Source organism: Nicotiana sylvestris, chromosome 6 (genome assembly GCF_000393655.2).
Source record: "Nicotiana sylvestris chromosome 6, ASM39365v2, whole genome shotgun sequence".
Taxonomy (NCBI): domain Eukaryota; kingdom Viridiplantae; phylum Streptophyta; class Magnoliopsida; order Solanales; family Solanaceae; genus Nicotiana; species Nicotiana sylvestris.
Window position 1 is genome coordinate 211298883 of NC_091062.1, and position 16541 is coordinate 211315423.

The following is a 16541-nucleotide window of genomic DNA, read 5'->3' on the forward strand; positions in this document are numbered from 1 at the left end:
TCCAAACTTCAGAGAGCGACAAATTTTTTCAGCTTAGTCCCGCACTGCATCAAACATCCCTATACACATCTTACAACCAGTTAGTCCAAAAACAAATCATGTACTAAGGGGAAAATCAACGAAAAACACATGGGTTTCCTCCCAAGAAGCGCCTAATTTAACATCGCGGCACGATGCATGTTACCATCAATCACTTGAGATGGATCAGTGCCACCACGTGGCTATCATCAAACTTGCCAAGATAGTGCTTGACTCTGTGCCCATTAACTCTGAAGATCTCACCATTTTTGTTTTTCAAATCAAGAGCACCAAACAGAGTCACAATTACCACCTTAAAATGTCCACTCCATTTTGATTTAAGCTTTCCCAGAAACAGTCGTAACCGGGAATTGAACAAGAGAAAATCACCCACTTTAAACTCCTTGCCACAAGCATACTTGTCATGAAGGTACTTCATCTTGTCCTTATACAAGGACGAACTGGAGTAGGCATGAAACCGAAACTCATCAAGCTCATTAAGCTGCTCCACCCGAAGATTTGCTGCCACATCCGATTCAAGATTTAGCTTCCTCAAAGCCCACATGGCCTTGTTCTCTAACTCAACCGGTAGATGGCAAGCTTTCCCAAAAACCAACCGATACAGAGACATACCAATCAGAGTCTTGTAAGCAGTCCTATAAGCCCATAGAGCATCATCCAATTTCTTTGACCAATCGGTCCTATTTGTATTGACCGTCTTTGACAATATGCTTTTGATCTACCTGTTGGAGACCTCAACCTGCCCACTACATTGAGGATGGTAAAGCGTAGAAACCTTGTGATTGACACCATACTTTGCAAGCAAAGTGTCAAATGCCTTATTGCAAAAATGAGACCCTCCATCACTAATAATTGCTCTAATATTGCCAAACCGAGTAAAGATACTCTTATTGAGAAAAGCCATAACACTCTGGGCCTCGTTGTTGGGTAAATCCACGGCCTCAACCCACTTTGAATCATAATCAACGGCCACAGGAATGTACGTGTTGCCACAAGAGCTTACAAATAGGCCCATGAAATCAATTCCCCACACATCAAATATGTCAACCTCAAGAATGGTGGTGAGAGGCATCACATCATTCTTTGAAATTCCACCTACTCTTCGACACTCATCACATTTCTTCACAAGTTCAATTGCATCCTTGTACAATGTTGGCCAATAAAAATCACAACTTAACACCTTTGAAGTTGTCTTCTCCCTACCATGATGACCACCGTAGGGAGAGGAATGACAAACATCCAGAATACTCAATTGCTCTTCCTCCGAAACACATCTTCGGATCACACCATCATTACAGATTTTTAACAAGTATAGCTCATACCAGTAGTAGTCTAAGTTATCCCGTTTAAGCTTCCTCATTTGGTTAGAAGAGAGCTCATACGGAACAATACTGGTTACAAGGAAATTGGCAACATCCGCAAACCAAGGCATGCTATTCACAGACACAGAGAGGAGTTGCTCATCAGGGAATGAATCATTAATCTCGAGGCCATCACGGGGCCTCCCCTCCCCCTCCAAGCGGGACAAGTGGTCCGCCACTTGGTTTTCACACCCTTTCTGGTTCACAATCTCAAGATCAAACTCTTGAAGTAATAAGACCCATCTCATCAACCGCACTTTGGAATCCTTCTTCATCATCAAGTAGCGGAGTTCTGCATGGTCGGTATGAACTATCACCTTGGCACCCCATGATATAAGGCCTAAACTTCTCCATTACGAACACTATTGCCAACAACTCTTTTTTCGTCACCGTGTAATTCACTTGAGCATCATTTATTATTTTGCTTGCATAATACACTGGGTGAAACATTTTATTCACTCTCTGACCCAAGACCGTTCCTACCGCAATATCACTTGCATCACACATGAGCTCAAAAGGTAAGCTCTAATTGGGTGCAGTAATAATGGGAGTGGTTGTTATTTTGTACTTTAGGAGTTCAAAAGCTTTCATACATTCCTCATTGACCACGAACTTGGCATCATTTTCCAATAATTTGCACAAGGGATTCACTACCTTAGAAAAGTCTTTGATGAATCTTCGGTAGAACCCCGCATGCCCAAGAAAACTCCTAACCCCCTTGACTGAAGTAGGAGGAAGAAGCTTTGAGATCACTTCAATTTTAGCCTCGTCCACCTCTATTCCGTTCTTTGAGATCTTATGGCCAAGGACAATGCCCTTCTCGACCATAAAGTGACTTTTTTTCCTAGTTGAGCACAAGATTGGTCTCTTCACACCGGGACAACACCTTGTCAAGATTCTTCAAACATTCATCAAATGAGTCACCCACAACACTAAAATCGTCCATGAACACCTCCAAAATGTCCTCCACCATGTCGGTAAATATGGCTATCATACACCGCTGGAATGTAGTCGGTGCATTACATAACCCAAATGGCATCCTAGAAAAGGCAAATGTACTATACATACACGTGAAGGTGGTCTTCTCCTGATCTTTTAGAGAAATCAAAATCTAGTTGTACCTAGAGTACCCATCCAAGAAATAGTAGAAGGCACGCCCAGTAAGTCTATCTAGCATCTGGTCAAGAAAGGGCAAAGGAAAGTGATATTTTCGGGTCACTTTATTCAGCTAGCGGTAGTCCATCCACACCCTCTATCCGGTAACAGTCCTGGTGGGAATCAACTCATTTTGCGCATTGGTAACCATGGCCATACCACCCTTCTTTGGCACACATTGTACCGGCGAAGTTCAAGAACTATCCAAGATGGCGTACACAACCCCTACATCCAACCACTTGATCACCTCCTTTTTCACAACTTCTTGCATAGCCTCATTCAACCTCCTGTGATGTTCCACGGAGGGCTTGACATCTTCCTCAAGAATAATCTTGTACATACAAAAGGTAGGGATTATCCCCCAGATATCAGCTAAAGTCCATCCAATTGCCTTCTTCTATTTTTGGAGCATCGCCAATGTGGCATCTACCTGCATGTTAATAAGACAAGAGGAAAGAATAACTGGAAAAGTTGAACTAGGGCCTAAAAATTCATACCTGAGGTGTGGAGGCAAAGACTTCAACTCCAACACGGGAGGTTCCTCGATTGAGGGCTTTGTTGGTGGAGTCTTTCTATTCTCAAGATCCCAAGAGAGCTTTCGAGGCTCATAAGAGTAAGAGCTCATTCCATGCAAGGCATTGACACACTCCACCCGGCCTTCATCCTCATTGACATCAAGGTTCAACTATACCGCTTCTAGAGGGTCCTCCACATTGATCATTGCACTAGTATCATCAACTATCACCACCGTGACAAGATCCACAAAAGAGCACACTTTAGTACTGTTGGACTGCTTCATTAACTTGCACACATGAAATACCACTTTTTCATCACCCACTCGGAAGGTGAGTTCCCTGCTTCCACATTAACTAAGGCCTTCCCAATTACAAGGAAAGGTCTTACTAATATGATCGGAACCTCATAATCAACCTCACAGTCCAAAATCACAAAATCAACGGGAAAAATAAACTTGTCCACCCAAATAAGAACATCATCTATAATACCAAGCAGCCTCTTCATAGTTCTATCCGCCATTTGCAACCTCATTAAAGTAGCCCTCGATTGCCCAATACCCAAAGTTTTGAACATGGAGTAAAGCATCAAATTGACACTTGCACCCAAATCGCATAATTCCTTTGCAAAATTCGTGCTCTCAATGGTATACGGGATGGTGAAAGTGCCGAGATCTTCAAGCTTTGGGGCCATCGAGTGCATAATTGCACTTACTTGGTGAGTCATTTTGATGGTCTCACAATCCATGGATCTCTTTTTAGTCACCAAATCTTTCATGAACTTTGCGTAACCCGACATTTGCTCAAGATCTTCCACCAAAGGGACATTGATTGTTAAGCTCTTCATCATGTCAATAAACTTTCTAAATTGGTTCTCATTCTTTTGCTTCGCAAGCCTTTGAGGGTAAGGTGGAGGAGACCTTGTCAAGGGAGCCTTAGCCTTGGGCACTACCATTTCCTGTATGTCTATTATGTGTTCCCTAGACGGGTTCACGTTATTTTGGGTCTCCACCTCATCATCATGAACATCAATCCTCATTTCAGCATTCACATTCTCTTCTCTCACTTGCTCATCAACTAAAGGAACATCATCATCTTGCACTTGAATCTCATCACTCACAATTTCCTTTTGCTTGGAGGTATTCACATCATCACCTCGACCACTTCTAGTAATTACCGCTGTAGACATGTGATTTTTGACCCTCCCCAAGATCTTTTATATATTAGCGTAAAATATTTAATTTAGGTATAATATAGATATTTTAAGTAATTTTGACTCTTTTACTTTATTTTAGTACAAGAAAACAAAAAATTACAAAAAAAATAAATAAATATATAATACAATAATAAGTTCATTAATATTTGTAGTCATTTTAATCTAAAAAAAATATAAAAATAAAATCGTATTTTTATTTTTAATATAATGTTTGAAAATACAAAAAATAGATTTGTTTTAATGGTTAGTTTTGTTTTAATAAATTATTTTAATAGTAGGACTAGTCAATAAAGGGGCGCGTATTTTAATCTCATTCGCGGCAAAAGAATAGAGCTGGGGCTCGAGCAACCCATCTTTAGGCCTAATTTTAGACCTAGCCCACAATTGTCAAGCCCATAATTCCTAGGCCCATACCCCTTAACCTAAAAACCCTACCCAAAAAACCCTAAACTCTACACTATAAAAAAAGAAGAAAAGAATAAGAAAAACGGAAGGAGGAAGAAGCTGGAAAAGCAGCCAAGCTGCGCAACAAAACAACCCACCCCCACCCGGATCATCTCCTTCGCACCCCACCATCCCCCTGAACCCAAACGTCCCTACCCCTAAAAGCAACCCCTCCTGACTTCGTCGGAAACAAGAGAAGGAAACACAGAGGAGCAGCAGCTCGCATAGCTGCGCGACCCAAACGACCTTACCTCTAAAGAACAACCCCCACTGATCATCATCTTCCCGGATTCACGACTGTGGTGCTCTTCTTCTTCATGTAACAGCCAGCGTTCATTAGCTTTGTAGAGTGCAAAACAAAACCCTACCCCCTCATTCATGATTTGCTTGAAGCAGCCATCCATGGCTTGTTGTCAAACGAAATAACAGACCCCCCTTCCCCCACGAGTTTATCTTCTCCATTGGAGCTAACAAACAGAGGAAATAACATACCCCCTTGCTCATAGATCTCTAGCACAAAAACGACCCCCCCCCCGTTAGTCATCTTCTCCGGACAATCCCTAGCGGTCGACGAGTAGCTGCTGCCTCGTCCTTCATCGAACATCCAAAATCCAAACGCCGCTGCTTTCATCTTCAACCCATCGTCCAGCTTCACGTCGCCCATCCTCCATTAAACAAACCAAAAGTTCCGCCTCCTCGTCTCAGTTTCTTATTCTTCATTTCACAACCAAAAGTTTCCTCCGATACATCGAACCAACCAAACTTCAACTCCAAATCGTTGCTCCCTGTCATGGAGTTTATCGATGTTGTTTTCCGAGTTTAGCTCAAGTTCTCAGGTGAGTTCCGAGGTCGCCGAGGTTCTGGTATTGGTTCAAGGCTCAGGTCGTTAGCTCGGTTTGGTCCGCTGCGTCGGAAGTTTTCTTCGTTGTATACATTGAAAATATGCATAAATAAAGGTCCGTTTTCTCTTATTAAATTCGAATCTTCATCTCCAGTTCAAATCCCACAATGAGATTCTTGTTAGATGTATTAGATCTAGAATCACATGCTAAGTTCTTATACTAACTGAAGCAAGTTATAATTAGTTCCATTTTTGCTTTGGTTATTATTGCAAATTGTATATATGTTCATGTATTGGAGAAATCGCATCGCTAAAATTGTTTGGATTGCTCCAGTCAACAGGTTGTTGTGGTTGCTAAGAGTCGGTCGTGGGGTAATGGTAGAAAAACGATTTGCAAGTTTAATTTGATTTCTTTGTCTTAAGCACTAAGGATTCTGTTGTTACTTATTTAATTAGGACATGGGGTTTCCATTTAATTTGTACTACTTTATGGGTTTAATTATTGGGGTATAGTTAGATTGGAATGAATCTGCATTTCTTATGAGTTTTTATTGCTTTTGAATTAATTTCTATGCCCGTCTTTGTAGTGCTGCTGTTAAAAATTAATAGAGTAATGAATTTGGAATTAAGATATAAGTTTCCATAGATAGTTTATGGTCAAGTTGATTCGGAATTAGAATAAAACAAAATGGTGATTTGGTTTAAAATGTCGTTAATGTGAACTGTGGCTGGCACCTTAGGTTAACGTATGCGAACTTAACTTTTAACAGGCTTAAGTTTGGATTATTGTTTTTACCATGCCAGTTTTGTTCGATAGAGTCATAGTTTAGATTGATATTGTGTTTCCCGTGGTTGTTAAGAGTATGCTTAGGCCGTTAACGATCGTGAGCATGAGTAACTTGTTTTTTAGTCAAGTACAATCTTTTGAAATAATTCGAGGTGTCGTGCCAAATAAAATCACAAGAATGCATGGCCTTCGCTTAATTGACTTGAATCCTTAGAATTTGGGAGGGCCATTTAGCAAACTTCATGGCTTTTCCCCAAAATAATATGGCATTAGACTCTTTAGGCACGATTTTAATAAAATTATCTTCTTAAACTCGTGTGCGCATTGATGCGACCCAAATCCAAATCTCGACGAAGTCGAAATGTGTGGACAACCACGGGTGCATTGATTGCGACGTGGTTCGAAATGCGTTTTCACGATGTCGTAATTCTTTCAAAAATATATAATGATAAAAAGCGGTTTACGAATAAAAGGCATATAAGCTAGCATGTATTAAAATCAGATAAAATCAAATACAATAGTTAAGCGACCGTGCTAGAACCACGGAACCCGGGAATGCCTAACACCTTCTCCCGGGTTAACAGAATTCCTTACCTGGATTTCTGGTTCGCGGACTGTTAATAGAGTCATAAATTTCCTCGGTTCGGGATTCAACCGGTGACTTGGGACACCATTAATCTCTCAAGTGGCGACTCTGAATAATTAATAATCAAATCCCGTTCCGATTGTCCTTCAATTGGAAAAACTCCTTTACGCCCTTTGCGGGGTGTAGGTGAAAAAGGAGGTGTGACAGCTCTGGCGACTCTGCTGGGGAACGAACCCAGAATCTCTGGTTCATGGTTCAGAATTCGAGCTTAGAAAAATTGTTGTATTTAATTATATCTAATTTTCTTACATGTTTTGCTGAGTGTGCTCAATGTTACCGCTTTGATATTATCTGAACTGCATATAAACTGTGCCGACACCCTTCTCTCTTCACCTCCGGGGATGTGCTTACTGGTTGAGACTCCCTATTCTGTTAGTGTCATACCTTGAAATAAGAAAGAGGCCGGACAAGTTACGAAGCCGGATGGCCTTTTGGTTCCCGGTAAGTTGCCCCCTCCTCGACTCGAGTTGTCCGCTCAGGTACACAGTCTAGAACACTGACCCAGGTTTTGAACATAGAATAACGTGACTTCATGCCGGATCCCTAGTAGGCTTATTTGCATCACGTTGCATTTGACTTAGGGGACTCAACACAGGGGTTGGGTCCGTCTAGGACTAGCAACCTGAAAAGAAAAGACCATCCTGAAAGGTGTGAATACCACTCCAATGCTTTGGGGCACAATGTGGAAAATTGTCGGGATTTGAAAAGAGAAATAGAAAGGATGATCCAGGAAAATTTGATTCAAGACAGTGGCACCCAGAATATCACGTTGCACCCCTTACATGAGGAGGCACACTTGGTGGGGATGATGCCCGGTGACATGGGGTATGAGAATACTCTTGGGAACTTGTTGACTGAAGTTGAAGATACTAAAGCAGATAGTGGTCATGGCAATATGGATGCGAAGCTTAGTGGCTAAGATGTCGTGCTTGTAATTGGAAAGACGCTCCATTCCTATGTCGGCTGGGGAGGAGCTTTGGGGGTCCATTTGGCTGTCATTTCTGTTGTCCGGATTATTTGCAGGGTTGTAGTCCGGATATTGTCTTGTGTTCAAACCCTCCTATCCTTTCATTTTTGTCTAGCTTGTTCAGTCGTAGTGGTTTGTCTAGGGTTGTCTAGGTTTGTTTAAGTTCATTCTAGGGTTGCAATCCAGTTTGTTTTGTTTTTGTTTTGTTATTCGAACTGTTTCATCGTTTGTCTAATGCAAATTCCGATCTATTATTACTCCCAATCATTTTCTTTGTTTAGTTCTTTTCCAACTTTTTGTTTTGCCTTTTGCCGGTTCTAGTGACATGACATGCACGCATAATTCTCAATCTGATCTTCAAAAGTTGCGAAGCAATGAGACCATTTTGAAAACGATAAGGACACTTGAGGAAATGAGAACAGATTGGGACATTTTAAGATTGTTTGATGCCCGAACCATGTGAAACTGGGGCAAGTAAAACATAAAAATCCCCGTAAAAGCAAGTTGGCCAAATTGACAAGGGGGCCTGTCGTGGTAATAAGAGTAAAAGTGTTGTCGAATAGCACATTATATCTGACAGATGTAGAAGGAAAATGTGTGAAAATGGCCGTCAAATTCCTATGCGGTCAAGAGATGATGTGTATGGTTTCTTTATTCTGATTGTACTTGTTTGTATTTGGCATATTTTGAAGTTTGAAATGACGAAGGCATTTTGTTCTGCTATCTAAACACTTTACCCTTTTGTCAACCTCTTTGAGCCTTATTTGTTTTCTTTCATACCCCTCTTTCGGAATCAACAACACAATTAAAGAAATGCAAGTGCCGGGGATACGCAAATGGAAAAAGAAGGAAAAAGGAAAAGGAGAAAGAAAGAAAGAAAGAAAGAAAGGAAGAAAGGAAAAGGAAAAAGAAAAGGGAAAGAAAAGAAAGGAAAAGAAAAAACAGAAAGAGAAGAAAGAAAAAGAAAATGAAGAAAAGAAATGAAAAAGAAAAAAAAAACAAAACAAAAAAAAAGAGAAAGAAAGTCGCAACAACGTAGTTTCTATGACGTGAACTACGTTTGACTTGATCCCAAAAGGGTACGTAAGCAGCCTCTCTGAGGTTCAGTCATACCAAAACAAAAATCCAAAAGTCCTCAAGCAAGAAACTGGGGCAGAAATTGTGGTTGTTGTGAGAAGTTGAATTCCGAAAGTTGTAATTTTAACCCATTTTGAAATTGTTTTGAGCCTTTTATACCCTTTCTTTCTAACCCATCCAAAAGCCTACATTACTGTCCAAAAAAAGACCTTCTGATCAGTCTTTGAGAAATGCCAAGTCAAGCAGGTAAGGTAATTCCTGTCAGGGGCAACACTCCGGTCCAAACAAGGAAAATGAAGATGAGAGAATCTTATTGATGAAAATCCTCATGGGTATCGCAAGGTGATGAAAGCTAAGAGAAATAAAAAATGAGAGAGTCTTATTGGTGAAAACCTTCACGGGCACCTTGAGGCGACAGTAAGTTGAGAGAAAGAATGAAATGAGAGAGGTTTGATGGTGAAAACCCTTTGGGGCACTACAAGCCGAATAAGGAATGCGAATCAAATTGGATAAGCGGAGCAATGAAGCCCAGTTTCTCGGCAAAAAGGAACAACAAGAGATGAACATTAGATTTGCTTAACAGAATAGGTCGCAGGTGCATGTCAAGGTCATTAGAGTCGGTATCCACATCCGATAGGTTTCTACTGTGTAGTTTTCTTGTTAGGAATCATCTCTTTCTATTTGTCCTTTACTCTGTTCCTTTTGTTTTGTTTATGTCCCCTTTCTGAGTCTTTTGGTCGTAACAAGTGTGGAATGACTTCAAAATTTTCCACCAGCTTTCCAGTTGCACAAAATGGGGTCACAAGTCAGGTAAAATAACAAGAGCACTAAGCTGGTAATAATCAACATACTTTGGGATCCTTATGAAACACAAAATTTGGTAGAGGTCGGTTCAGGAATAATGCAACAGATAGAGGGTATTGGGATTGAACGGGGAAAAAGGGTATTTTAGTGACACAGATGACGGGGAAAGCGGTTAATCAGTAAACATGCAAGACCTTCAAGAAAATCAGTTGTCACAGAAAACATATGGGGTCAGATAAGAAGACTAGAAGTAATAATTAAGAGATAGTCGTCAAGAATGGCGGAAGTTATCAGCCAAGTTTTAAAGATGGTCGGACCACGCAAAGCATGGAAAGGAGAAAAGGAAAGCCATCCCAGCGGGAGTACCACAACCAACCACCGCACTTTTAAACTGACAGAATTTTCTTTGATTTGAAACAGGGGCATGGAAATGATATTGATAGCAGAAAGATATGCTACAGGAGGATTACCAAACTGGGGCAGAAAATTTTCTGTCGCGTTGAAAGTTTTTTTCGGGTACCCATCTGAAGAACATGAAGGAGGACAACACCAGTTTTTAGGGAAGCAGTGCTGAAAGAAGATAATTAAAGTTAGTGGGTAAATAAAACAAATTTTGAAGGAAAATGGTTTGATGAAAATCTTAGTCTGATGAATTTTTCACCTAAGATAAAGAAATCTTAGTCTGTTGAATCTTTCACCTAAGATAAAGAAATCTTAGTCTGTTGAATTTTTCACCTAAGATAAAAAATCTTAGTCCGATGAATCTTTCACCTAAGATAAAGGCATAAGTTGGAAAAATGAAAGGAAGACATAATGTGGGAAAAGAAAGGAAGGCATAATTTGGGAACAAGAAAAGAAGGCATAATTTAAAGAAGGGGAGGCAGAAGTCGAAAAAAAGAGAAGAAAAGAAAGGAAGGCATAATTTGGGAACAAGAAAGGAAGGCAGAATTTGAAAAGAAAGGAAGTTGGAATTTGGAAAATTAAGAAAGTCGGGATCACGCAAAATGGACCTAGTCTGATGAATTATCTCCTAGAGTCACAATCTTAGTCTGTTGAATCTTTCTCCTAAGATGAAAATCTTAGTCTGATGAATTTTTCACCTAAGATAAAGATAAAAATCTTAGTCTGTTGAATCTTTCTCCTAAGATGAAAATCTTAGTCTGATGAATTTTTCACCTAAGATAAAGATAAAAATCTTAGTCTGTTGAATCTTTCTCCTAAGATGAAAATCTTAGTCTGATGAATTTTTCACCTAAGATAAAGATAAAAATCTTAGTCTGTTGAATCTTTCTCCTAAGATGAAAATCTTAGTCTGATGAATTTTTCACCTAAGATAAAGATAAAAATCTTAGTCTGTTGAATCTTTCTCCTAAGATGAAAATCTTAGTCTGATGAATTTTTCACCTAAGATAAAGATAAAAATCTTAGTCTGTTGAATCTTTCTCCTAAGATGAAAATCTTACAATTCAAATTTTTAGTTTTCAATCGATTTCTTTGTCTTTTTGAAGTCAGGAGCCCGACTGAAGAACAGAGGCATACAATTCAAGTTTCGGAAGTCAGGATCCCGCCTGTATAACAGAGGTATTTCAAGTCAAGTTTTAAGAAAATTCTTATTAATATCAAGTAACATGTACTCAGTTTCCAAACTGGGGCAGAAAGTTTTCTTGGTCCGTTTATTTTTATGAAGTCAGGAGCCCGCCTGGATAATAGAGGAATACATTCAGTTCAAGTTCAGTAGTCAGGAGCCCGCCTGAATAACAGAGGTGATACATTCAATTTCAAGTTTCGGAAGTCAGGAGTCCGCCTGGAGAATAGAGACATACAATTCAAGTTTCAGCAATCAGGAGCCCGCCTGAAGAACAGAGGTGATACAATTCAAATTTTTAGTTCTCAATTGATTTCTTTGTCTTTTTGAAGTCAGGAACCCGCCTGGATCGGGCTGCGTGCCGCAACAATATGATGTTTGGGTTGTAGGAGCCCCTTCGGAGTCTGTACACCCCCAGTAAGCGTAGTCGACTATAAATTACGGATCGGGCTACACGCCGCAGTGGTTACTATGATTTCTATTATTATGAGATACTAAAGAGTCGAGTGTTGAGAGTGAGTATTGTGTGACGAGAGTCGAGTCAAAAGTGATTGAGAGGCTGCCCGAGGGGCCATATTCTGAGTAATTTCTTGCCCGAGAGGTCTTGTTATGATATTTTCATTGTTTTCACTCTTCTTTTAAATAAGCCTCTGTTTGACATACCACTAAGTATTTGATTCCAAATGTTTAAACTGAAAATGTGATTTTATAATGAAAACTGATTTTTAAACTGTAAAGATGACATGATATTCTGTTGATTATCCAGTTATGTATTTTTGAACTGCTCGTCACTGCTTTCAGTCCTTATTTACTCTAGTTACTTACTAAGTTGGCGTACTCACGTTACTCCCTACACCTTGTATGCAGATCCAAGTGCCCAAGTATACGAGTGAGGGCTTTCAACTATTTCAGTATTTGATGGAGACTTCGAGGTAGCTGCATGGTGTCCGCAGCCCTGTTCTCTCCCTCTTATCTTATTATCTTTCCGCATTTCCTAGACTATTGATGTATTAGGTATTCAGACTTGTATTAGAGGCTCTAGACTCATGACACCAAATTGTTAGGGCTGTGTAGTTATTCTTATTTTGACCTTCCGCATATTTCTGTTGTTTTAACGCTTATAATGACTTCAGTATTTAAAACTTGTGTTAGAAAATGGCTTAAATGTTAAAGGAAAAGGGGTCATAGTAAATTGATTAGTTGGCTTGCCTAGTAATGTAATAGGCACCATCACACTCGGTATTTGGGGTCGTGACAAGTTAGTATCAGAGCCTAGGTTACATAGGTTTCGCGAGTCGTGAGCCGATTTAGTAGAGTCTCGCAGATTGGTACGGAGACGTATGTATTTATCCTCGAGAGGCTGCAGAACCTTTAGGAAAATTCTTCATATTCTTGAAATTCTTGTCGTGCGAACTTGTTGATTCGAATACTAAACTTCTGTTATTCTATTCTTTCACAGATGGTGAGGACACGTGCTACCGGGCGGGGTGGAAGACCACCAGTTCCACCAGCTGAGGCCACCAGAGGCCGAGGGCGCGGTCGAGGCCGTGGCAGGGGTAGAGCAGCTAGAGCAGCACCGACAGATCCACCAGCTGCCCCAGTTCCCGATCAGGTCCTAGTTGTGGATGCTACAACAGCACCAGCCCAGGCACCAGCTGTGCCTATTGTGATTTCAGGCCTTCCGGAGGTTTTAGCTCAGATCTTATCAGTGTGTATCGGTTTGGCTTAGGAAATTTTAGTTACTACAGCCGCAGCAACTTCTCAGGTCGGGGAAGGCACCCAGACTCCCGTTGCTCGCACACCTGAGCAGGTTGTGCAGGGCCTCCAAATACCGAGGGCACCCCCAGCCCAGCCGGTTGCACCAGCTCAGGAGTTTGTGGTACCAGTTATACCAGATGATGAGCAGTATCAACTTGAGAGGTTTGGTAGACTCTAGCCTCCGGCATTCAACGATGCAGGGGGCGAGGATGCCCAGGGTTTCATGGATAAGTGCCAGCAGATGCTTTGTACAACAGAGATTCTTGACACTAGTGGTGTGGCATTTACCACCTTTCAGTTTTCTGGGGCTTCCTTCACTTGGTGGGAGGTGTATGAGAGGCGTAGGCCTGTTGGTGCAGCGCCCCTCACTTGGCAGCAGTTCTCTGTTCTCTTCTTGGAGAAGTATGTACCACAGTCGCGCCGAGAGGAGCTGTGCAGGCAGTTTGAGCAGCTGCATCAGGGGGAGATGACGGTGATGCAGTATGAGATGCGGTTCTCTGAGTTAGTCTATCATGCGGTTTGGATGGTTCCTACAGACCGAGAGAGGATCAGGAGGTTTGTTGATGGCCTCACGTACCAGCTTCGGATTCTCATGACTAGGGAGAGGGTGACAGGTGCTACCTTCGAGGAGGTTGTTGATGTATCCCGCGAGATTGAGATGGTTTGCCAGCAGGAGCGAGAGGAGAGGGAGGCTAAGAGGCCTCGGGGATCTGGTAGCTTTAGCAGTGCTCCTTCGAGGGGCCAGTTCCAGTAGGACAGAGGACGTTCATTCAGGCAGGCTCATTCAGCTCTCCCAGGTTACCGTGGAGCATCATTAGGTCATGGCTTTCATAGTTCTCATCAGGGCCACTCATCACTTAGTGCCCTTTAAGCTCAGAGCTCGTCTCGTGCTCTATCAGTCCAGGGTTCTTCCATGTCAGGTCCTTCTACTGGTTATTCCGGTGCCAGAGGTTCCCTTCAGTCCCCATCTTCAGCACCAGGGAATTGTTATGAGTGTGGAGAGTTTGGACATATAAGGAGGCAGTGTCATCGTCTTTATAATGGTCAGTCTCAGCAGAGGGGTCAACCCTCGACTTCTGCTCTAGTTACTTCATCACCTGCCCAGCCAGCTAAGGGTGGAGGTCAGGTAGCTAAGGGTCGCCCTAGAGGGGGAGGTCGATCAGATGGTGGACAGGCTCATTTCTATGCCTTCCCAGGCAGACTAGATGCTACTGCTTCAGATGCCGTGATTTCAGGTATTGTTTCAGTCTGCCACAGAGATGCCTCTGTATTATTTGACCTCGGTTCCACCTTTTCTTATGTGTCATCATACTTTGCCCGTTATTTGGATATGCCCTGTGAGTCTCTTATTTCACCTGTTCATGTATCTACTCCGGTGGGCGATATTATTGTTGTAGACCGTGTGTATCGGTCGTGTGTAGTGACTATTGGGGGTCTGGAGACCCGAGTGGATCTTTTACTATTATGTATAGTGGATTTCGATATCATTTTGGGCATGGATTAGCTATCTCTGTGTCGTGCTATTCTGGACTGTCATGCTAAGACAGTCATATTGACTATACCGTGTGTGCCACGGATTGAGTGGCGAGGCTTGACCGATTATGTTCCTAGCAGAGTGATCTCATTCCTGAAAACCCAGCATATAGTTGGGAAGGGATGCCAGGGATGTTGGAGCTCAGGCTCCCAGTATTGATTATGTCCCAGTTGTGAGAGATTTTCCAGATGTGTTTCCTGCAGGCTTGCCGGGCATGCCACCAGACAGGGATGTTGATTTCGGTATTGATCTAGTGCTGGGCACTCAGCCCATTTCTATTCCGCCGTATCGTATGGCACCGACGGAGTTGAAAGAGTTAAAGAAGCAGCTTCAGGAACTCCTTTATAAGGGGTTTATTCGGCCCAGTGTGTCACCTTGGGGTACGCCGGTTCTATTTGTGAAGAAAAAGGATGATACAATGAGGATGTGCATTGATTATAGGCAATTGAACAAGGTAACAATTAAGAACAAGTATCCTTTGCCTCGCATTGATGATCTATTTGACCAGCTTCAGGGAGCGAGATTGTTCTCCAATATTGATCTCCGTTCGGGCTATCACCAGTTGAAGATCAGGGATTCAAATATTCTTAAGACGGCTTTTAGGACCCGATATGGTCATTATGAGTTATTGGTGATGTCTTTTGGGCTGACCAATGCCCCAGCAACGTTCATGCATTTGATGAACAACGTGTTCCGGCCTTATCTTGATTCGTTTGTCATAGTCTTCATTGATGATATTCTGGTGTGTTTGCGTAGTTAGGAGGATCACGCGGAGCATTTGAGAGTTGTGTTACAGAGATTGAGGGAGGAGAATGCAAAATTCTCCAAATGTGAGTTCTAGCTCAGTTCAATGTCTTTCTTGGGGCACGTGGTGTCCAGCGAGGGTATTCAGGTTGATCCAAAAAAGATAGAGGCGGTTTAGAGTTGGCCCAGACTATCCTCAACCTTAGAGATTCGCAGCTTTCTTGGTTTGGCAGGCTATTATCGCCGGTTTATTTAGGGATTCTCATCTACCGTATCGCCCTTGACCAAGTTGACTTAGAAGGGTGCTTCATTTATATGGTCGGACGAGTGTGAGGAGAGCTTTTAGAAGCTCAAGACAGCTTTGACCACAGCTCCAGTGTTAGTTTTGCCATCAGCTTCGGGTTCATATACCGTGTATTGTGATGCTTCGAGAGTGGGAATTGATTGTGTGTTGATGCAGAAGGGTAGAGTTATTGCTTATACTTCTCGTCAGTTGAAGCCCTATGAGAAGAACTACCCCGTTCATGATTTGGAGTTGGCTGCCATAGTTCACGCATTAAAGATTTGGAGGCATTACTTGTATGGTGTGTCTTTTGAGGTGTTTACTTACCATCATAGCCTCCAGCACTTGTTCAAACATAAGGATCTCAATTTGAGGCAGCGGAGATGGTTGAAGTTGCTTATGGATTATGATATCACTATATTGTATCATCCGGGAAAGTCCAATGTGGTGGCTGATGCTTTGAGCCAAAAGGCAGTGAGTATGGAGAGTCTGGCATATATTCCAATTGGGGAGAGACCCTGTGCAGTTGATGTTCAGGCCTTGGCCAATCGATTCGTGAGATTAGATGTTTCGGAGCCTAGCCGGGTATTGGCTTGTGTGTTTTCTCGGTCTTCCTTATATGATCGCATTAGAGAGCGTCAGTATGATGATCCGCATTTACTTGTCCTGAAGGAAAGAGTTCAGCATGATGATGCCAGAGATGTGACTGTTGGTGATGATGGGGTGTTGAGGATACAGGGCCGGATTTGTGTGCCCAATGTGGATGGGCTTCGGGAGTTGATTATAGA

At 42.0% G+C, this 16541-nt stretch overlaps 1 protein-coding gene across 1 annotated transcript; it reads right to left on the reverse strand.

The window, feature by feature from the left end:
- Positions 1 to 3353: 3353 nt before the first annotated feature.
- Positions 3354 to 4256, reverse strand: LOC138872018 (uncharacterized). The gene has a single exon (XM_070149958.1). It carries the CDS (start codon positions 4254 to 4256, stop codon positions 3354 to 3356), a length of 903 nt encoding a protein of 300 aa, XP_070006059.1.
- Between the last annotated feature and the right edge of the window lie 12285 nt (positions 4257 to 16541).